This window comes from Cryptomeria japonica, chromosome 2 (genome assembly GCF_030272615.1).
Source record: "Cryptomeria japonica chromosome 2, Sugi_1.0, whole genome shotgun sequence".
Taxonomy (NCBI): domain Eukaryota; kingdom Viridiplantae; phylum Streptophyta; class Pinopsida; order Cupressales; family Cupressaceae; genus Cryptomeria; species Cryptomeria japonica.
This window is the reverse complement of record NC_081406.1, coordinates 550,759,355-550,784,049: the sequence shown is the minus strand read 5'-3', so window position 1 is coordinate 550,784,049 and position 24,695 is coordinate 550,759,355. Positions and strand designations below refer to the sequence as shown.

The window sequence follows — 24,695 nt, the reverse complement described above, 5'->3', positions numbered from 1 at the left end:
AAAGAAAAATTCAGGGGTACTAGAGCATGGTTGTGTCATACTTGCAAAATAGATTTTAGAGCGAGCCACACAAAAGTATATTGTTGTCTATTATCCTTTCTAGGACAAGGGGTGAAGGTGTGTCAAGAGGAAGATGAGAATGCATAGGTTCATAGATTGCATTTGGATGTGCAATCAAGGTCTGCGGGTGTGCCATTGCCAACACAATTAGTTGAATAAACAGGCTTTGTGCCTCCTATATTGGTATGTAATAAACTTATTGTCGCATGTGTGTGTACGTTATAGAATTTGTAATAGACTTCCTGCCACAACAAAATAGGCTGACAGTAGCTAAGTCAACCAACTATTGCAAGGTGAAGGTTGGTAGGTAATCAGTTATCAACCGACTGCTCGACCTATATAAGAGGGGACTGCTTGGTTGTTTTGGTAAAAGTACAATAGGGGATTGGACAAAACGAGAAGCTCGACAAGGGAACATGAGAGACAAGCCGATCAGGTGTGTGAAGTTTGAATGTTTTGAATTGTGATGTAACCATTGTAGACTGGTTCTTGTAGGGGATCGAAGAACTTCTGGAATGTGCTAGAAATCATTGTAAAATGGTGTAGAGCTGATATTGATTCTGTGCATTGTTTGTCTGTTTTGTATGAAACCTGAATTCTGTTTCTTGTCACAATTGGTGTAAGATTGTTGGATTGACTAAACTCTGTTTATCACCTAAACTTCCTATCATTATTTCCTGTTGTTCTATCATTTGTAATTTCTTGTAATTCTGTTGTCAGCATGATTGCCATCGTAGTGGTATCAGAGCCTTAAGAGTTTGGGATTTAGTGGTGCGGACAGAATGCCTCCAAGGAGAATGGTTAAAGGAGGTGCCTGAGGACGAGGCAGACAAGAACATGGTGAAGGATTCCAAGAATTGTTGCAGCATTTGATTGCTCGAATGGATGCTATGGAGAGGGCACAAAGAAGAGGAACCCCTACTGACTATGCAAGTGATAATGAAGAAGAAGAACAACCACGAGAAGATGATGAAGAAGAGTAAGGAGAACTTGAAAGGTTTGAAGAAAGGTTATTGAGGACAATGATGAATGTGGGTTCCAAACCCAAAATAGGGGTTCCTACTTATTCGAGAAGCCTCAATGGAGAAGATCTCATCGATTGGATCAATGACTTAGACAAATATTTTGAATATGAGGGAGTTGTAGAGGAAAGTAGAGTGAAATTTGCGTGCACTAGATTGAAGAGCCATGCTGCTATGTGGTAGGACTTTGTTCAATCCAAGAGAAGGAAGAAAAATAAAAATGTTTGTTCAATCCAAGAGAAGGATTGTCGCAAAGTTGAAGGCTAAGTTCCTTTCGGGAGTTTATCAAACTAATCTCTTCAAAAGATTGCAGAACCTAAAACAAAAAGACGTTTGTGAAAGATTATACTGAATAATTTTATAAGTTGGTGGTACGATCAGGGCATAGTGAGGATGACATGGAGAAAGTGGCAAGATATATGAATTGTTTGAAGTATAGTTTGCAAGACGAATTGAGTCTAGTGTCCTTTAAAAGTCTTGAGGAGGCTTATCAACTTGTCATCAAGGAAGAAGAGAAGTTGCAAAGGAAGCAAAGTCAGCAGGAGAGAAACAGAGGAAGGGGACAAACAAACTGGAAGAGGACAGCAAAATCATCAAGAAGAAGGGGCTGGAAGTTCTAGTGGAACAACCAATAATGACAGAGGAGGCTATCAAAACAAAGGGTGAAGATCCTATGGAAGAGGTGGTTTTCAAGGTAGATGAAGAGGGTTCGCTATAAAATGCTTTAAGTGCAATCAATATGCTGGACACAAAAGTTGGGAATGTCCTGTATCTTCTCAAGGAGGGCATACGAAGTTTGAAAGGAGTAATCAAATTTCTCATGTTGACCAAGAGAGTGTGGGGTCACTTGTCCACCACAAGGAAGAGCCAAAATCAGGAGAATCCTTGTTACTAAAGAGGGTATTGTTGAAGCCCCAAAAAGAAAGTTAAGAACCAATCCAAAGGATGATATTATTTAAGACCAAGTGTAAGTCAAAAGGTAAATGTTGCAAAATGATCATTGATAGTGGTAGTATGGATTATATTGTTGCAACAAAGATGGTAGATAAGTTAGGCCTTGAAAGAATCAAGCATCCATCTCCTTATAAGGTATCTTGGTTGCAAAAAGGACACCAATTGTTGGTAAATGAGCAGGCTTATGTTGATTTTCAGATTGGTGGTTATAAAGATGGTGTGTTGTGCGATGTGATGCCCATGGATGTGTGCAATGTATTGCTTGGAAGACCATGTCAATTTGATAGGAAAGCGGTGCATAATGGAAGGGAGAACACTTATTCAATAGAGAAAGATGAAGTCAAGCGTATCTTGATGCCTATACAAGAGAAAGAAGAGGACAATTGTAGTAGTAATAGTAGCAAGGTAATGTTCGTAAGTGGTAATGAGTTTATACATGATATGAAGAATTAGGAAGTAGGATTTGCTTTGGTCCTTAAACCTAAGTGTGTGTTTACTTCTGCAAAACTTGATGATTTGCTGCTCGAAGTGCAAAATATTTTGAATGAAAATATGGATATTGTTGCATCTGATTTACCTAGTGAGTTGCCTCCTATGAGGAGCATTAGCCACCATATGGGTTTGATCCCAGGGGCTAGCCTTCCAAACAAGGCCGCCTATAGGTTGACACCTATGGAAATTGAAGAGATTAGGAAGCAAGTGGAAGATCTTTTAAAGAAGGGTTTGATAAGGGAGAGCTTAAGCCCTTGTGCTGTTCCAACAGTACTAGTATTGAAGAAAGGGGGAGAGTGGCGTATGTGCACGGATTCTAGGGCTATCAATAAAATAACCATAAGATATAGATTTCCAATTCTTAGGATTGAAGATTTAATGGATTAAGTGGCTCAATTTATTTTTCTAAGATAGATTTGAAAAGTGGATACCATCAAATTAAAATCAGACTAGGGGATGAATGGAAAACAACATTTAAGACTAATGATGGTTTATATGAATGGCTGGTTATGCCTTTTGGGTTGTCTAATGCACCCAACACTTTTATGAGACTCATGAATGAGGTTTTAAAACCATTCCTAGGGAAATTTGTGATTGTATATTTTGATGACATTTTGGTATTCAGTAGGTCCAAAGAGGAGCATATGGAGCATCTGAGGAAGGTGATGAGAAGGTTACATGAGGAAAAGTTGCTGATAAATCTCAAGAAATGTGTGTTTTTGCAGCCCGAACTGATTTACTTGGGTTTTGTGGTGTCTAAGGATGGGCTAAAGATGGATACAGAAAAGGTTTAAGCCATACTTAATTGGCCAACACCAAAGAGTGTATTGGAGGTAAGGAGCTTTCATGGTCTTGCAAGTTTTTATGGAAAATTTATGAGGAATTTCAGTCATGTGGTTGCACCCATTCTTGAGATCATCAAAGGGAAGAAGAAACAATTTGTATGGACTAGAAAGGCTGAAGATGTTGGAATTGAGAAAATACAACACCACAGGAGCCCAAATGATATCTGCAAGCTGAAAAACCTGTTACAAGGAGAAGCAAGGAAGCAAATCACAGAAGGAACAAAAACACAGGAAAAATATGCTCCAAAAGATGAGAGCTCAATAATCTCCAAAAAATGTATTGTCAATAATAATCGTTCTTCTTACAATGAAAAGAAAGAACTCAACCTTTAATAGGTCAAGAAACCCTAAAAGGGAAAACCTAGGTTTGCATATAATAATTAATAAAAGAATTAATTATTATGCACCTAAAGTTAGCTTAAGTGTAAAAGAGATAAAGGGAACTTAAACAATTAAACAAATATTGTTTAATTAATCAAGTAAATACCCGAATACTCTAACACCCCCCCTTAAGCTAGACTTAGGGAGAAGCTAAAACCTAGAACCGCTACTGAAAGCATGAAAGATGGGTCCCGACAACAAGGCCTGATCAGGTACCCAAATACAATGAAATCTCTATGAACCGGAGAAATAGAGAAAACCACATGGGAACAAAACTCTACTCCAAAAAGAGATGGAAAAGAACACCACTGAAGCATGAAGAACCTGCAAACACTGTCGAAGAATAACTGTTGATCTGAAGAACTTCCACTGAAAGAGAACATGACCAGGTAGAGAAGACTGTAATCTGTATGAGTGCCCTCAAATGACACTACTCGAATCAGAAGGCAAACAAGGCAAGCAACTGAAATCGAAGATACAGATGGCATGAGAAACCAAAGCCTGAAGAGCTGATCAATCAAACCACAGAAGCATTAGAACCAACAGGACAAACCTCCCCATAATGCTGAAGAGGGAGAGTGATAGGTACACTGAAAAGAACGACCAACAAGAGCTGCATGACAAAGAACCATAAACATCGAAGGTGCTGAGAAAGTACATAGTGTTGTGGAAGGAACACTCACTTGACACACATCATGAGGCAAATGTCATGGAAGGAACACTCACTGGACAAAGGTGGATGGCAAACAAAAGGCAAACATCAACCCCCTTATGACACTTTATAAGTAGTGCATGTACAACAAGGCACAAGATGTGCAAGATCCCAAGTAAACAATGCATGATGGCACTTTATCTCAGTGCGTTTGCATATATACAATGCTACAATGATAATAAAACTGGAAACGGAAAGGAGAACCAAAAAAGAGACATCCTACTCAGAGAAGAGATCCCAGGACTTGAAACAACCAAGATATCCACCAGAGTGCTGAAAAGCAAAAAACTGAATAAAATATGCATGGGGCAGATTCTGGAAATAAAACTCATATGGCTGGAAAGTACACAGCACACGCTTTCCAAAAATATAAACTTTTCGAAAAATGGAGTTCGGATGCTCATTTTATGGCTCCCGGAGTGCAAAAAAGAGACCTCACTTTGACTGGAAAAAAACACAGTCAAACAGCAAAATTGGAAAAAATTACCAACACCATGAGGTCCGGCTCGGAACCAGCTTTCCGACGCCTATTCGTTTCGAAAAAACGACTTCGTATGCCCAAGATATGGAGAAAATACAACACCACAGAAGCCCAAATGATCTCTGCAAGCTGAAAAACCTGTTACAAGGAGAAGCAAGGAAGCAAATCACAGAAGGAACAAAAACACAGAAAAAATATGTTCCAAAAGATGAGAGCTCAATAATCTCCAAAAATGTATTGTCAATAATAATCCTTCTTGTTACAATGAAAAGAAAGAACTCAACCTTTAATAGGTCAAGAAACCCTAAAAGGGAAAACCTAGGTTTGCACATAATAATTAATAAAAGAATTAATTATTATGCACCTAAAGTTAGCTGAAGTGTAAAAGAGATAAAGGGAACTTAAACAATTAAACAAATATTGTTTAATTAATCAAGTAAATACCCGAATACTCTAATAGAAGAAAGTTTCAAATTTCTTAAACAAAAAGTGAGTGAGCAGCCTATTCTTGCTTTACCTGATTTTGAGAAAGTGTTTTAAGTTGAGTGTGATGCTAACGGATTGGCTATTGGGGCTGTTCTAAGTCAGGAAGGTAAACCAGTAGCATACTTTAGTGAGAAGTTAAATGATGCAAAAAGGAAGTATCCTGCTTATGATTTAGATTTTATGCTTTGGTTCAGTCAACATTATTTATTCCCTAAGGAGTTTATTGTGTATACGGACAATCATGCTTTACAATTTATAAACAGCCAACACAAGTTGAATCAAAGACATGCTATATGGGTAGAGTATCTCCAAAGCTTTAACTTTGTATTGAAGCATAAAAGTGGACAAATGAATAAGGTTGTTGATGCTTTGAGTAGAAAAAAATTATTGTTATATGAAATGCAAACTAACAGTGTGGGTTTTGAAAGCTTAAATGAGTTGTATGCAGATTTTAGAGAAGCATTGGAAGCTTGCAGCGATCATATTTGTAGGAATAGAGAACCATGGGTGGACTATATGATATAGTAGGGTTTGCCATTCAAAGGGAACAACTAATGCAGCCCTAGAGGTTCCATGAGAGATAATTTATTGAAGGAGAAACATTGTGGCAGTCTTGCTGGTCACTTTGGACAGGACAAGACCTATTTGCAGTTAAGCACTCATAACTATTGGCCTAGGATGCAAGCAAATGTTAATAGGCATGTAGAAAGGTGTAGAATTTGTGAACATGCTAAGGGAAGGAGCCAAAATACTGGATTGTATCAACCACTGCCAGTTCCAACTTGGCCTTGGGACTTAGTAAGTATGGACTTTGTGTTGGGTTTAAAAAAATGTTGCATCTCATACCTTGTAAGAAAACTAATGATGCCACTAACATTGCTCATTTGTTCTATAAAGAAGTAGTGAGATTACATGGAATTTCGAAAAGTATAATATCTGACAGGGATACTAAAATTGTGTGGGTCATTTTTGGAGGACCCTATGGAAGATATTGGGCACAAATATGAGTTTCAGTTCTACTTGCCACCCCCAAACAGATGGTTAGATAGAGGTTGTCAATAGGATTCTTGGTAACATGTTGAGGTGTATTGCTGGAAACACACCGAGAAATTGGGATCTAGCTTTGGCACACACTAAATTTGCATCTAATGACTCTCTTAATAGGAGTTCTGGATTTAGTCCATTCTATGTTGTATATGTTTTGCATCCAAGGGGGATGTTTGAATTAAGAGACCTTGGTAATATGGAAAAGCGTAGTGCTATGGGAGAAGACTTTGCTAAAGTCATCCATGATCTCCATGACGAGGTGAAGATGAATATCGAAGGGCACAATTAGCAGTACAAGAAACATGTTGATAAGAAGTGGAGGGAACTTCATTTTCAGGTTGGAGACCTTGTCTTGGCTCATCTTAGAAAGGAGAGGTTTCCTACTGGTGTATACAACAAATTCCAAATGAAAAAAGTTGGTCCGTGTAAAGTACTCAAATATTTTTTTGCCAATGCATATGAAATAGCTCTGCCTTCAGATTTGGTCATCTGCCCTATCTTTAATGTGACAGACCTATATCCTTACAAAGGAGGTGGGGATGTAGTTGTCGTAGAGGCTGAGTCACCTTCCATATAGGTGTCGTAGGAACCACATCCATTCCGCTGAAAATAGAGTGCATTCTTGATAGATAGTTGTTAAAGAAGACCCAAAAGCAATAATATTTCAAGTATCTTGTCAAGTGGCAACAATCACCCCTTGGAGGATTCTTCTTGGCTTATTGAATCAAAGATCACTAAGCTAGGTCATACTGTTGCAAATCTCATGATCAGGAGCTCATGATTTCTTTTCAGCCTAGGAGTTTGATGCAGGGGCATCTTCCTCCCTCTCTTTTCTTCAGTATTTCTTCTCTCAATTTTAGTTTGCTTCTTTAGTTTTGTTTTGGTTGAATAAACAAGCTTTGTGTCTCCTATATTGGTATGTAATAATCTTACTGTCGCATGTGTGTGTAAGTTACATAATTTGCCACAACAGAGAGAGACATGAAGACAAATAGACTGACAATAGCTAAGTCGACCGACTGTTGCAAGGTGAAGGTTGGTAGTTAATCGGTTATCAACCGACTGTACTCGACCTACATAAGAGGGGACTGCCTGGTTTTTCAGGGTTGGTTGGTAAAAGTACAACAGGGGATCAGACAAAAAGAGAAGCCCGACAAGGGAACATGAGAGACATTCTGATCGGGTGTGTGAATTTTGAATGTGTTCTCATTTTTGAATTTTCAAAAATGTCATAACCCTTACAAATTTTTGGTTTAAATGTGTTGTTTTTGTCTCTAAGGCACGTTTTGCGAGGTACAAAACTCACATTTGTTAGTGTCAAATCATTGGGGGGTGTCTTTGCCATCATTGTCCAAGTTTTGGTCTTCTTTTTCCTAGCTTTTTGTACAATTTCGGGTTTCAAAGCAGTCCTGTAGGTTGAAGATTTTGCTCTTAAGGCACGCTTCTCGAGGCAAAATTTTTGCTCCTTGTTGAACTAGACTTATCTTCGGTCCATCCTCGATTCATGTTTCAAATTTCATCGCGTTTCGAGTTCGGTTGCTATGTCTTTCCTACAATTTCAGGTTTTTTCTTCCTGACTGTAGGTGGGAAATTTTTCCTTCTATTGCAGGTTAGGAGTTTTCTTCTGTTTTTGTGTTGTAGGGAAATTTTAAAACAATTACAAGTGCAGTTTATTTAAAACTTGTAACTTGTAACTTACTTTTTATTTCCCCCTTTCTTTTTATGTCTTATAAGTTGTAGGAACTTTTTAGACAAATTGCAAGTGAATTTAAAATTACAAGTTTAATGAGAACTTGTAACTTCTCATAAAAGTTACTACTTTGTGCTTTTAAACTTGTAATGGGGATTTTATTTCCCTATTACAAGTCTTTATGCTCCTTTATGTTTTTAAAACTTGTAATGGGGATTTTATTTCCCTATTACAAGTTGTTTTGTTATTTCTTTTTGCTCTTCTTCCTTTCAAACCCGAAATTGTTGAAGTGAAGGAAAAGTAATGCAATTTAATACTTGTAAAGGGGTTTTAAAAACCCGATTGCATGTTTGGAGGGCACGCTTTGCTTGAAGTTGGAGAGGAAGAACCCGACTTGCATTTTTGCTCCCACAAATCCGATTTTGGTGGCATTCTTCCCCTAAATCTGTTCCACATTCATGCTATGCTGCTAGATATCATTGCTTGTTGCCACGTTTATCAGCAAAAACGGTTTTGGGCAACACGTTTTGCATTCATGTAAGGCGTTTTTGATTCCGTTTCTGTTGAGTTTGTTTCCACGTTTTGGGAGCATGAATTTCACCATTCTTGCCATGTTTGCAACACGTCTTGCATCCTTCATTCAAAGAAGATTGTTTGGCGCCTAATGCAACTCTCCTTCCAAGCCCTTTTTTTTGTGGAATGGGTTAAATGCAAAGCCGTTTTTTCTGCAACAAGGAATGCAACGTGTTGGTATCATTGTTCTTCCCCTTTGGTAAAAAGAGTTAATTTTCTTTTTACAAAATTTGCAAATGTTGAAGAATTGCCATGAGACTTATTCGTTTGATTCCGGGTTTTACAAATCTGATTGCAAACAAGAGTTTTTCCCATTTTCCAAGTTTGCCATTATTGGTTGGTATCATCCTTTCCATTTTCCCCTCATGTCAAAACCCCATTTCATCCATTCATTTCACTTTCATCCATTTTTCCCATTTAAAGTCTACTTGCAATCGGAATTTTAAAAACCCATTGCAGTTGTGTCTTCACTTGCAGTCAGCCTTCCAGAACCCGAAACTGGTCCAAAATGCACTAAAAAACACTTGAAAATGAGTCTCTAGCATGCAACTACAAGTGCAAACTTGTGTTTTCCCATTTTACACATATGAAGTTGCATGTTCCTCCTCCACAATTGCAAGCCAATGCTCTTGTTTTTCCACACATGTAATGCAGTCTTCAAAACCCGAAATTGAGCTTTGACCCCACTTTTGTAGTCCCTTTGTTTCACCCATGTCAGTCCTGTTTGCACACACGGCCTACCAAATCAATAAATTAAGGCATGGGCCTTATTTTGCAAGCAGATTCCAAGATTGGAGAAAGAACAACAACATGACGGAGCCACACAAGGAGATGGATAAGTGACATGAATGGTTGAGAGCATAGGATGCTTTCAAGACAGCGATAAGCTTCTTACTTCAACCTTGCAAAGAACTTCTCTCCTGAAAAGTCAGTATTACACCAAGCATGTGAAAGGTTAGAGTTCGCTGGTTAAAGACACAAAGACTATCAAAGGTGCAAGTTCTTGTTCCAGTTCAAGCTGTCATTTACCTCGATCACAGAGTGTCTTGTGTTAGGACCCAAAGGCAACTGAGAGGGGGGGGGGTGAATCAATTGTCTATTAATTTCAACCCAAATATAACTTAATCAAACTTGATACATAATACTGGTAAACCAAACTTGATGCCGGTTAACAGATTAACAGTAAATATCAATACCGGTGAAACTTAATGCATGAAACAGAAAGAGAAACAACATCAACAACACATAACACAAAGATTTGTACGTGGAAACCCTGTAAGGGGAAAAACCACGGTGGGAAACCTTACCCACAATCAGATGATACTATTGCAGATAGTATGTGTGTACAAATGGGGTCTGCACATGCAGAAAGGCCAATCGCCTAGAGCTCACTGCTCAATCACAAAATAAGAGTCACACTGACTACAATTGGATGATTAAATCCAATGATGATGTACTGCTCAAAGTAGCATCTCCAATGCTGGATTCAGTATCGGTTAAGCTCTGATAATCACCTTCTCTATGGTCTGCTCATAAGATCTTCTATATTCGCACATACCATGTTACAATATCATAACCTTACATACCACATCTTTCATCTCACAATTGAGATCTTACATATATACCAAAACCTAGGACCAAATGTGTAGGTCGGCTAATAAAGAATATTACAATACAATCAACTACAAATAAGTCAAGATGCAATGCATCATGTCTGCTCAATGTAATTACAATAATATCCTATTGATATAATGTGCCGTGCTGATCTGGAAGAGATAATGCATGTCGGTCCATAACCTAGACCAATTTACCGGTAACAACAAATATGTCAACCCGATTAGACCAATAACCAAAATACCAAAACCAAGTGTCCAAACCATGTCTTCGACATAACCAAGTGATCTCCAGATGATAACTAGTCATCCTCAGTGCCGGTGAACAATATAACCTGCCGGTGAACCAAATATCGGTGACTGTGCATGTCACTGAACTTGCCGGTGAACATAACCAAGGATCTCTAGAAGGATAAGTGTTGATAAGTGTTGACATCAATGACAAAACCAATGCAACACATCCATAATACCAATATCTTGTAGCAGCATGAAGATTTTCAAAATAGAGGATGATGTAATTAGAGTCATGTCTTCGAACACAAAATAGTTTCAGAATTGTAATTTCAGAAATGTAGTTTTCCTTTTGACAAGTTTTACTTGTAAAAAAAAAGACAAAAACAATTTTGTAATTGCAAGTTTATCACTTGCACTTTTGTAATTACAAGTAAGCTGATTAAAAATCAATTTAGAATAGGACTTGTAATTTTGAATAAGTCTTAGTTAGTAGTTGGAATAAGTCATGGTGGTTGAGAGAGTTTCTCAAGTTAGTTGGGATCCTCCCACCTTTTTCTCAAGGCCCCTCTCCTATAAATACTTGAGGGGATCTATTGTTATTTTTATCTTTTGGCAATGCAACAAAATTCTGCCAATTTGTACGTGCACTCTTAGACTTTGAGCTTGGATGTAAATTAGATTGCTTTCAATAAAAGAGGCAAGTTGTTTTGAGACTTTGTGCCAATTCAAGTTGTTATGTGATGACATTTTTTGGAGTTGATTGGGATTTTTGTTCTATCGTTCAAGAGGGATTTAAATTCAATCTTGCAGGTTTTGAGCTGCTAATTGTATTTAGAGTTATATGTTTGGTTTTCAGATTTAGTCTTGCAGACTTTGAGCTGCTTATCATATTTGAAGCTAGTGTGGAAAGCTCAAGTGGAAAGATAGCTTGTATACTTTGTGCTGCTTCTATTTTTAAGACTTGTGCATGTAAGGTGAAGTGCATCATGTAGTTAGACTTGTGCATCATGTAAGGTGAAGTGCATCATCTAAAAAGGTTAATAGGAGAATAGATAGTTGAAGACTTTGAGCTTTCTTTCTGGTTTCCTGTCCCGGGGAAATGACGAAGGTCTTTGTGCTTTCATGGAAACTTTGCTTCCCTTTATGTTCCAAATCCTACAAAAAGCCTCATTTCTGTATTTGCTGTTATTTATTTCCAATTGCTATTACTATTCTGTGAAGAGAAAATAGTATAGTTTTTCTTAGAAAGACTGTTGCCTCACCCATATTAAATTAGTTTAGTTTGTAGATAGGGGGAGCCTTCCCTAAATCAGGAGAGTATCATACTCACGCACTGTGGCTGAAACCACAATTTTGCACATCCCCCAAGTGTACAAATTTTTCAACCAACAGAATGTTTTCAAGTGTGATTTAACCATTGTAGACCGGTTCGTGTAGGGGATCGAAGAACTTTTGTAATGTGCTAGAAATCATTGTGAATGATGCAAAGTTGATATTGATTTTGTGCATTGTTTGTCTGTTTTATGTGAAACCTGAATTCTGTTTCTTGTCACAATTGGTGTAAGATTGTTGGATTGACTAAACTCTGTTTATCACCTGAACCTCCTATCATTATTTCCTATTGTTCTATCATTTGTCACGCCTATCATCAATCTTCCATTTCTTTCCATGCACATGCCATTCCATGCCATTTAGCACATTCTTACTTCAAACAAATGTTCAAAGATGTAGCTTTTGTTGGTCCCTCATTCACCTACCTTGGTGAACATAAATTATGCACCACCTTGACAAAGAATGTTGCAAGGTGAGTTTGGTGGAGGACATGAGACACAATTGGATAAGGATTGGCTGCGCTATTGCCATTGATGGGTGGATTGATATTAGACATCAACCGCTCCTCAACATCATAGTCACATGTTCAATTGACTCTTATTTTCTTAGATCTATATGATTGTTTTGGGAAGTGCAAGGATGGAGATTTCCTATTTCATATTTTGAGAGATGTTATAGTGGAGGTTAGGGCCTGTTGATGTGTTTTTAAATCTGAAAACCAAACATATAACTCTAAATACAATTGGGACTTACAAAGTATACATTTAGAGTAAATGTTTGTATACTCTAAATGTAAGTTTCCAGAAAATGGAACTCTAATTATACCATTTGTAATCTGGAAACATCACTTTTAGACTTGGAAAATTCTGGAGATGACTTGGAAACAAGATGCAATTGTTTTAGAATCTGGAAATGCTTAAATGAATGAAGGAATCCGTTCAAGTCTGATTTGGAATTGCATTGGTCGTCTCCACAATTTGCATCTCCTCATGCTATAACCTGATTTTTTAATGAACATTCGCTCTTTGCCTCCAAATTTAGTTGAGAATTCACCCTTTAAATCTGTTATTTATTCTGGAAATTTGCTAATATCACCTGAGAAATCCGGATGATATTTGGTTAAACTGTGTGATTTCTACCTTGATTCTGAGCATTAATCACTTGATTGAAACTTGGAAATTACTGCTTTTTCAGTCGATGAAGGCTTTGATTGGTGATCAGCCTTATACTTCTCTCCTCATGTAATTTAGAATTCTGATTTTCCTTTTCAACCATTGGTCTGATGATGTTTTTTTCTTGTTCCTGCCTTTGCAGGAAATCGAATTTTGTTTTGAATGGTTGATTGGTCTTAGTTGATCTCCATTTATATGTTGCTGAAGGGTTTATCAAAGGTGGCACATCTTCATTTCATGTCTCCAGCTGACCTGCTCAAAACTTATGTTTTGTTTCATTTTTCTCATTCGCACTTATTCATCTTTCCACCCACTCCACAATGCATGTTGGACAAAAGTCCTTTTCAAATGTCACTTGGTGGAAAATCGACTTGCATTGGGACTGTTTTGATATTCTTTCTGAATCGGTTTCCCTTGTTTTGATCCACCAAATGCAATGTTGGAAAATCATAGCCCATAGGGACTCTTTTACTTAGTGACTTTTGTGCTTAACTTGTAATTTCACCCAAAGGGGAGATTCGAACATTATAGGGACTGATTGTCCTTGTTCAACTTACTTTGTCCCCTTTAGTGGAGAATCGATGGTCATAGGGACTGATCTGTTTCATCACTTTTATTTCTTTTACAAGCTAAGTCCATGGGGTGGAGATTCGAACCCCATTAGGACTCCTTATTTCCTATAAAATTCACTTGATTTATGCTGAGTGGAAAATCAATAGTCATCAAGACACTCCACCTTTGTTGTTTTTGCATCACCTTGATCATTTACTCTCTAAGTGGAAAATCGATCCATGTAGGGACTAATTCAGTCCTTGGAATTTGCTTGATTTATCCCTGTGATTTTGCCTTCAAGTGGAGATTTGATGGGTATAGGGACAAACCAGTACTTGTGTTACCTTTGCTCATTCACCCACTTGCAACTTTATTCACCTTCATCCCATTTTGTTCCACTCCACACTGAATGTGGGATAAATATTATAAAATACCAGCCTGGTGGAAAAACGTGGGTCATCAAGACTCTTGTGTTTATGACTTGTAAACCTTCTTCCCTGAGTGGAAATTCGAACTTCATCAGGACTCCATTTTATTTCATTCACTTGTCCTTATTTCTGATGGGTAAGTTGATCTATAAGGCCCTGAGTGGAAAAACGTGGGTCATCAGGACTCTTGATTTCCATTGTTGTGTCCTAAGTGGAAATTCCAAGGTCATCGGGACTTTCCACAATAAGAACTTCATTTGCTTTATTAACTAAGTTCAGGAGTGGAAAAACATGGGTCATCATGATTAATGTATTTTTTGCCTTGTAAACTTTCTTTCCAAGTGGAAAAATGACCTTCATTAGGACTAAACATTCCAAACACACGTCCCAAACTCAAAATAGGTAATTTGGTGCCCAAAATGAAGGGGAGAAACGACCTCCATCAGGACAAAGCAGATTTTACCTTAATTTCTCAGTGGAAAAATGTATCCCATTGGGACAAAGCAGTTTTCATGACTTCCATTGCTCAAAGTTGATTTTGTTCACATATTTGTGAAGTGGAAAACCGCCTTCCATCGGGACCAATGGGTTTTAATCTCTTTGCACAGCGGAAAAATGATCTCCATCGGGACTTTAAGGATTTTTAACTTAGTTTTGCACTGTTTTGAGTCCCCAAGAGAGGAAAATCATCTTCCATTTGGACTTTCACAAAAATCACATCGATTTTCAATAATTTTATCATAATTTCTAAGGCGACCCCAAAAGGACAAATTGACATGTTAAAGCGACTTGATTTAAGACCACTTCCTTGCAACTTTAACAACCTTTTGCATTCTGATCGACACCCTCTCATAAGCAAAGGTTTTAGGAAACTATTGCCAAGCAAAGAACCTAAGCAAAATACCTACCCTAAAAAGCAAAAAAGTGGGGGTCCCCATTTGCAATGGGGCGATGTACGTCACAGCATGGCCTCAAATATTGTACAAGTAGTCAGTCATTTGGGACGTGTCTAAGTTTGTTGGTATTATGGTGGAGGGTGCTTGCAAGCACATCTTTCGGACCCCATGTTGTGTTCATGTGTTGAACAACGCATTGAAAGACACAAGGAAGATAAATTGGGTGCAACAAGTGATGGCAAAATCTAGAGATATCAGTTGTTCATTTGAAACCACCCACACCTCGTTCTCTTTAGAAATTTTTCAAAGAAAGAATTCCCCAAACTTGTTGAGACAAGGTATGTTAGGTATTTCATTTTGTTAGCGAGGATGCTTGAGGTGTAGGAGGTTCTATAATTGATGATGGCTAATTCAAAGTGGAGTAAATGGTCTATTGCAAACATTGCAAAAAGAAAAAATATTGAATAAAAAATCTTTAATGATGATTGGTGGTTCATTGTAAGGTAAGAAATTGCCTATTTTATTAATAAACTGATAATTTAATTGCTGATTTAATTATTAATTTTTTGATTCTAATATTTTAACTTGTCTTTTTTGAAGTTTTTGTTTGTAGATGTATTTGCTCCATCATCTCACTTGTTGTAGATGTCATAGATATGTGGATACAAACTCTTCTAGTCTTGGAGAGATTTATAAGACATTTTATATCATGCTTGGGAAAATGAACAAGCAATTTGTAACAGGGATCTTGAATTGGGATTATATGAGCAACATATTAAGCCCATTGTGATGTGGTGGTGGAATTTCGTGAGCACAACGCTTCATATAGCACCCTTTGCTCTAAATCCAAATGGTATGCACCAAAGGTTGGTAGGTTGCTTCCTTGTGTTGACGAAGAGGTGAAACTAGGGTTAATGAAGGCCCTTTGAAAGATGTATTCAATTCAGGAAACTAGAGGTGAAGATAGAACTACATTAGCTCAAATGAATCCTATTGGATGGTGGACATGGCACGCCAAGGATACACTATAGTTGAGGACGGTCACTATTCTTCTTGTTTCATAGGTTGCCAGTTCCTTTGTTGCTGAGAGGAATTGGTCCACAAATAGCTTCATTCACTCTATCAAGAGGAATTGGCTGACCTCTAAACGAGCATAGGAGTCGGTGGCTGTTCACAGTTTTTGTGACTCCAAAATTGTTAGACTTCAGAGTATCGACAGTCCGGCTTTATGGTGGGATGTTGATCTAGAAGACGCCAACCACATTGCTGAGGAGACACAAGAGGGAATGGTTGGACTTCCATTAGATGAGGCAATCCTTCATAGTGGTATTGACTTAGATCCATTTTGATGCAGTGTTGGCAGATGCTGATTAGGGGCAGCCTCATACTTCTGTCACTGTATTTTTGTGACTTTGTTATTTCAACATTTGTAGTTCAAACTTACAGCCTTTGGGCATTTTGTTGTATTACCATATTTTGATTTATATCATATGCAAATTGACAACGAGTTATGGAAGCAATCAAATTTTAAGTTAGACATTTATTTATATTAATTTGTTCAGCACTCATATGAACTCTAATGTTGTGTATTAAGGATTCTATAATATATATGTCAATATGATGAATGCCTTGTCAGTTTTATCATATGAATATTTGAAATTTCTCTATGATTTTAAATTTTTCCCCATTTTTTTATACAGTCACCCCCTTTGCTGTCCCCAAAAATTGCCTAACAAAAATCTGTCCTGGAAATGCAACCCCTTGTCCCTTGCTGTCTCCATCTCAAAAATTTGGTGCATCATAGGTTATTTTATATCAAGAAAATTATCTTATCGCTTTATCTAATGTTGATGATCAACAAAGGAGTGAAGCTGCTCCACAATCAGCAACCAACTTTAATTTGGAGTTGTAGTTTTCAGTTTATGTTAGGGTAAGTGGCAACTGAAGACACAATATGTTAGGGTAAGTGGCAACTGAAGAGACGATATGTTAGGGTAAGTGGCAACTGAAGACACTATACATACTTGAAGATTTGTTTGTCAATCATATAAAGTATAATTATCCATATAATCTTCATCTATTTATCTTTGAGATGTTAACATCCTACTTGAGTCATGATCATGATTGGATGATCAGTTCTTCCCCTGCATAAAGTGGAATGCTCCACAATTCTAGTCACTCCTATTGTTATTTGAAGAATAAGCTTTAGAAAAACAATTGATCTTTAGAATGGTAAAAGTAGAATTGTTAGAGCATGATTATTCATTATAATTTATTGTAAATTATAGTAGTTAGGAATATGCATTTTAAAGGGTATAGCCTAGAGGAAGAAAACTATATAAGACTTGTTTGTATGATAGAATTGAAGCATGTTCTCATATGAGGAGTCATTAATTGATGGAAGGTAACAACTTTACTAGCGAGGTATGAAAGTACTTTCTGCAACAGTAGAATCATTTTATACCAGAATACTTGTAATTAAGAGAATGCTAGTCAGGTTTAGTGGTTTACATGCATGAGAGGTTAAGGGATTTAGTCACTAATTTTTTAGTTTGTGAATATTTCAGTTTTTTTTGACAAAAAACACAACAAAATGACACATGAACAATTTCCTTTCATGTACCATGTTTTCACCCCTTTTATTTGAACCAAATTAGCTATAGTATAGATATCTTAAATACGTCTTATTGAAAGAACACTGAGAAATATCAGTTTAGAGCTATTTTATTTAGTTAAGAATTATTTTATTTTATTTACATTGTTTACTTTATTTTTATTTACTTGAGAGTTGTTATATTTTACTTCAGAACTATTTTATTTACATATGAATGACAGTTCTTGATGCCACTGTAGAACACCTCTTGGCATAATTATTTTTATTTATTGATTTACAGTTTGCTTTGAAAATGGCAATCAATTTTACCTTGTGATTAACTTTTTTGATTCACTGCTTACCATAAGTGTTTAGTCAATGCTTTATTGTAATGTCTCCTACTAGGATTTGGTCTATTTTAACCATAATTAATTTATTTCTAAGTACTTATGACTTAAACTAACTTGATTAAGAGTCATGTCTATCTTAACATGAAACAAATCTGTGATATTCTATCTTTCTTTAGTCCATCAAATACTTGCTAATTTACTATACTAGCTAATTAATCTTATTCTGATTCATTTATAAATCATTTACATATTTATTAATTACTAGTTATTTAAATTATTATGTATTGCTGCAGAGCAGTTTCTAAAAGATATTATATTAATTATAATTTATTAATATATACTATTATATCAGTATCTATATTTATAACCCTCATATTATTCCTTATTCTGATTTGAGTATATATATATATGAATTAAACAATATTACCAATAATTCATGTATTTGCTAATTATCTATTCTATAAATTATTAATGCTACCACTGCTTAAAAATATTAGTATTTAATGGCTGGTAAAGGCAGACAGCTCTGATACCTGTCAGATTGGGTCTGCCACTATTATGAAATTAAGAATTATTGCACTTAATATTATTATTAAATTCTGCATAAAAACATTATCAAGCTTCATATGGTAAGCATACTTATTAAACACTTCCCCATGCATACCATCAAGAACAAGGATGTTACCGCCTGCCACTTAATAACAGTTCTGATCTGAGCTGTTCGATGGTTGCTAGATGACATCTATATATCCTTTTATCTCCCCTTGATCGGTGATCCAATAAGGATTTTAAAAGAATAAAAAGTAATTGATGATCCCCCTTTCAAACTGATTTCATATCCCTTATATATCCCTTTACGTACCCATTCAAGAGTTGTATCCTTTTCTAACCCAAAGGTTGTGATAATAATTGCATCTTCTTCTATTTAAACTGATTCAAAACAATCGGTTAAGTCGAGCTTACTAATGGTTTTAATTAATATCATTAGTATCGATAATAAAGCCTTTTCTTTCTTATTGCTCTGATATACTCTTAAGACAATATATTCAATCCTTCATAATTTGGTTTAAACAAAACTGTGACTTGTGATGATCACATGCACATACTGTTTCATGTCTTGTTTTGGGCTGTAAAATCTCATTTCACGTCTTTAGTGTTTCTGCAACTTACTCGAATCTGGATTCATTCTAGAGGAATTATTTCTTAAATGGAAATCAATTATAGATCATATTTGCTCCATAACTTGTTTATCAAGGTCCTTGGCAAGATTAGAGAATCTTCACGAACTGTTGAATCTCTTTTCTATCATAGAACGCTATCATAGTTGTAAGATAAGTTTAGAAACTTTTATAGAATCATATGCCTTGATTTCTGTTTTGAATTGTTGTACATTAATTTTATGTAATATGTAATATTCTTTTATAATATTTTCAAGTGATTATGTTATAATATTAATTTATTTGATTTGAATATTTCAAGAATATTATTATCATTTAAATAAATATTAATTAAATAATAATATTTAATAAATAAATAAGTTTCAAATAATCATTTTTTGGTAGTTATTATTTTAATTATTAATAATAATTATTTCATTTAGGATATATGTAACGATCAAGGAGGGGATGTGACATTTATGTCTGAAGCCAAACTTCAGGGAAGTTATGTCTACTGAATTCTTCGTTAGTAATTAGTCACAATCATAAGATCGAACCCTTTCATGAGCTATCAAAATTTTGATATACAAAATATGGACTGTAGAACTTGTAATGTCCTCGTTTTTGGGAGCATCAGAGTTCAAGGAGTTAGCCTATTTTTGGACCCTTGTAGGCTAATAGGGTATGGATAAGGGGGTCAGTGATGCAGTATCTTGAGGAGTGATTAGTCTATTTGTTCTAGTTCAAGGTTGAGTTCAGTTCTAGTCTTCGTTTCATCAGTTTCTGACATTATATGAGGATTTCCTAATTTTTAGGGAAAAACTGCTAAAAATAGACATGGTCCTATTTTCATTAGCGTGGTGAATTGTGGCCCCAGCTTCTGACAGATTCAATTTCCGAGCAATAATGTGAGAGAGATGAATTTTTAAGTGGTTCCACAAGCAATTAATATTTTAATGAAATATTAATATAAAATCACAAAGTGCATCACTTAAATTTATTTAAGTGGAAAATTAATATCTCCTAAGCTAGGCATTGCTTTTAGGGTTAAGTTGGGAACCCTAAAAGCAAGTTATAATTTTTAAATCCCTAATTGCCAAAAATCGTACTTTTTGGGTATTTAGGCAGCCAAGATGGAAATTAAACCTCATTCTTGATATTGAGCATTTGACATTTTCTTCTGAGCACTTGGCTATGGCGGCTAGGGTTTGGACTTGTTTTGGAGAGCGTGCATTCTTCAGAATTCAGTAGCTTTGAGATTGTGAAAGATCAATCGAATTGTTGCAGCTGGGTTGGCTTCATTCAAAAGTCAAATTGAATTGAATTGGGGCAGATTTGGCTTCTTACAAGGCAGATTTGGCTTCTTACAAGGCAGATTTGTTGTAGGGTTTTCCTATTTACTGTTTTTTGTTGATTCTTCTGTGGTTTGGAGGCTTCTTTTCCCAAACACACAGCTTGCTCATTTATTGGCACCACCTTCCATTGTTTGGGTGTCTTAGTATCTAAATAAGAGCAGATCTGAATTGTTCCAGAATAAAAATCAAAACTTTGTAAGTTGCTGATTTATTCTTTCTTTTCAATAAATTGGCTAAGGACATACGGGTATGCTCCTAAATTCTCCAATTCATTGTTTCAGTTGATTAAATTCATGTATTATTCAATATGTGTTGCAAATTAAAGAAACCCTCTTTTGCAACTTCTGTCTATTTCTGAAAGACCATCTTAATAATTAAAAATTACAAAGATGATCTACAAATTACAGCAGGTTGAAGAGTTGAACCAGCAAGGGTTCATCACAGAACCTGTAATATTATGTGTTCTGTGTGGTGATAACATGGTGTGAGACATGAACTCAGTGAGTGTTCAACAAACAGATTTTTGATTCAGCCTAAAGCTCAGAAATCTCAGTCAAAAATTAAACTGCCTTAAAAAGTAATTATTTAAACTGCCTTTGTAATTGTTTTTCTGCCTCTTCTGTTTTTTGGTGGGGAGCACTCGCTGAGATTGCCTCAACTTCTGATTTCTCAAGTATTTTCCATTTTTAACCCTACATACTGAGATGCCATGTGAGCTATAATACAAAACTATGCAATAAATATGTATAATTGATTTATCTAAATTATATCCAATTGCAACAGTATTTATATTATTTCCAAGAAATTATGTTACTTTGGTGAGTTTGCTAGAATATGGCTGAAATTTATCTGCACAGGATTGAGAATTACATAATCACATTGGATTTTACAAGCTCATGTTAAATATGCACCAATTTACTGCTTTTATTTCGTATTTTCAGACACCAGTGCCCTGTTGGTATGGATAGATACATGTGAATTATTCTCCCCCACTCCCATTTTCCCCTCCCATTTGTTCCGAAATTTAATTTATGGTAGAGAAGGCATGAACTTCATTTTAGAAATTTCTTCTCCAAGTTTTGATGCATTTGTTTTTTATTACACTTTTTAATTCTGATCGAATTTTTTCAAAGTCCAGGATATGCAAACACCTCTATCTGCAACAAAGTCAAGGTTAAGAAGAAAAGTTGCTAATGGAACAAAGAATTCAGGAGAGAATGCACCTGGAATTGTTGATCTTGGGAGGGGTTTGCAACTATACTCAATCTGCAGTTAACCTATGCTTCATTTGTCTTCTGCCATTTGAAATTAATTATCACTTTGTTTTGCTCCAGATACTGGTGTTGGCCATCTCTGTGAAATCGTGGATGGGTTGTTTGAAAGAACAGAGCTACCTGGTGAAGAAGATGGGGAAGGATCTTCATGTATTCCCTTTTCTAATATCAAAGTAATTGAAGAAGAAGTTATGGCAGCAGATTTGAGGAAAACTTTAAATCTTGTTCCAGTTGGGCATATTGTTAAACTGTTGGATATACTCAGACAGTATGTATGCCACTCTTGCGATAAGGCTCTTGGTGATGAAGATGATGTGAGTTTTCTCAAAACTTCTAGTTCCATGATAGGATTAAATTAATTTCCTGGTTGTCGATGTTATATGGATATAGTTGAAATCTGTAAGAATGACTTTCATTATAAAAGGCTTAACATTTAACGTGACTGTTGGAGATCTTTCTGCAACGTCTGATTGTAATCATGCTTCTTTACTAGCATATTTAGTTTTAGCAGAAGCAATGGATTATTAATCTATTACCTTAACGTGAATGGTGCCTTTTTTTCTATTGATCATATAGTTTCTCTTAATGGTTCATCAGCTATGTACCAAAAACATCCCCCCTTAAATGTTTATGAAGTACACACATTTATGGTTCTGTTTCAGAGTAATATTTTACTGGAATGAAGTAAGAGTCAACATTGGAGATGGCTATACTTGACAGTGAAATGGGTGCCAATATATTATTATCATCATTTAGACATTTTGAACTTTCCTGGTGAGTAAAGCTGAAGGTAAGTTTCAGTCAGAGGAAGCACCGTCCAAATCAAGTAACTAGATCTGATATGTAGATTTTGCTCAGGGATTATAAGGCTTTTCACTTATGGGGTCTACTGTTTCTAGTTCTGCAAGGTTATTCAGGGATCAAGAATATATTAATTTTCATTGTCAGTCCATTTTGTGTTATTTTACCATCAGATATGGAGTTAAAAGGTCAGTGATTGCTATGAGTTTCCAGTCATATTTTATGCTGCAGAATGTTGGTGTGCTAGCAGTACTAGTTGGTTTAGTGCAGGGTGGAATATAATTTTTAACATAGATATATTGAAACTGTAATTGGTTAGCATGGCCCCACCTTGTTGGGTGGAGGGAATTGTAGCTACTCTGCAGGAATATAGTAGGTATTAAATGAGGGCACTTGAACTTCCATGCACAGAGCATGCTTATGCCCGATTCATGCAACTTAGGCTTAAGAATTTCTTGGCTTTGTTGGAACACTTGCTTTATTTTGTTGTTTCTAATAGCTAGTATGTGATGATTGAAATTTTTATAATAAAAACCAAAAATTAAGGTCTTGTTCTGGGTGGAGTCAAGAAACCTTTATGGGATTTGGGCCTTACCTAGTAATAAGGGCATCATTTCAAGAAACCTTCATGCTTTATACAACCAATTCGTGCATTGATTTGACAATTACGTCTATTTATACCACAGTTGAGCTACTCGCCATTAGCAAAAAATTGCCAAGGCTTGAAAAAAAACTCAGGAAAAACTCGGCTAGTACTAGGCAAAAACTCGGCAACTTAAAAACACGCTTAAATTTAATTAGAAATGCATTTTTTTTTTGCAAAATTCAATGAGAAGATGCATCCAATGAGTCAATAAATGAGAACACAAAAGAAACAAGCCGAGTCTAGATATATTTAAATGCAAAGTGGGTGCAAATCGCATCCTCATGAGGAATGCTGATGGCTGGAAGCAAAGTAGTAAATGGTTTTTGTAAAACTAAAAGTAAATACATCATTACAATTACATCTTCCTCTTCCCAGCTCTAGCAAAAACTAGGGGAGAGGTAGAACTAGAGGGTCTAGTCCTAGAAGTTTGCTGTGGGCGTGACTGTGCCTCCTCGCTCGGTATGTCTGGCTCAGGTTGTGGCTCGTCCTTCATCTTAGATGAAGCTATGTCTCTACCTGCTCCTGCCACTGGCAATGGCTCCTCATCCTTCTACTACTCCTCAACGTCATCCAACGTGAAACCAAATCCACCCACCTCCTCCTCCATAGCCTGCCTCTCCAAATCAGTGATGTCATCCTTGGTAAACAATGGAGGCTGCTCCTGTGATGTCCAATCACTGTAAGGATCTATATCATCCAAGTCAATTGGACCAGCTGGTGCTTCGTCTACTTTCCTTATGCGCAACCGAAGATTATATTGCACAAAGACAAGGTCATTGAGGCGTTTCTGCGCTAACTTGCTCCTCTTCTTTGTGTGGATGGCTTCAAACAAGCTCTAATTGCGCTCACAACTAGATGAACTACAAGGCTGACATAAGATTCTGAGGGCAATTTTTTTGAGATTTGGGGTATTTCCACCCCAACTTTGCCACCAAGCATCTGCAAAATAAAAAAACATTGAAAAGTTAGAAAGCAAAGAGAAAAGCGAAAACATAATTTATCAATTTATCAGTCACTCTAGATCCCAAAATGCAAATGGCAAATGTTACAAGTTATACTCGGGGATTGAGTGGTTCTTCCTCTCCTGGCCATCTCTGAAGAGAATAGCTTACCCCTTGCTTCCTCATAATTTTGGAGTTCGCCCACAATGAGGTCTCTCACCTCAACCTCGGGTATCATCTTCTAAATGCATGTAGTGAGGCCCTCCATGACCTCTCCATTAGGATCTGAGGAAGAACCCCCGAACTTAAAACGAGGGTTGAGGAAGTACCCTGCTGCATGAATGGGTTGGTGGAGCTAATTGTTCCACCTCTTATCAATAATTTCCTAAATGGGATCAAATTTGAGTCTATCCCCCTTGTAGTAATTTTTGATAGACTCCTTGGCCCTATCCATGGCTTCATAAATATACCCCATTGGGGTTTTATCCCCATCTACCAAGCGGAGAACTCTAACCAAGGGTTCGGACACCTACAATTGAAAAATACAAATTACAAAAAGAGACTTGAATCAAGAATAATTAAAAATTCAAGTTTTGAAGTTACCTTCA

General features: G+C 36.4%; 1 protein-coding gene across 4 annotated transcripts in view; it reads left to right on the top strand.

The window, feature by feature from the left end:
- LOC131030360 (sister chromatid cohesion protein SCC2) overlaps positions 1-24,695 on the top strand; it is a 210,478-nt gene that overhangs the window by 15,476 nt on the left and 170,307 nt on the right. For 3 of the 4 annotated variants that reach the window (XM_057961149.2, XM_057961148.2, XM_057961150.2), the window contains 2 exons: positions 21,564-21,672; positions 21,760-22,013. In XM_057961149.2, the coding sequence (XP_057817132.2) occupies positions 21,564-21,672; positions 21,760-22,013 (363 nt within the window). Of the gene's footprint in view, positions 1-21,558; positions 21,673-21,759; positions 22,014-24,695 lie in introns of all 4 variants that reach the window. The other variant, XM_057961151.2, reaches the window with a different exon arrangement.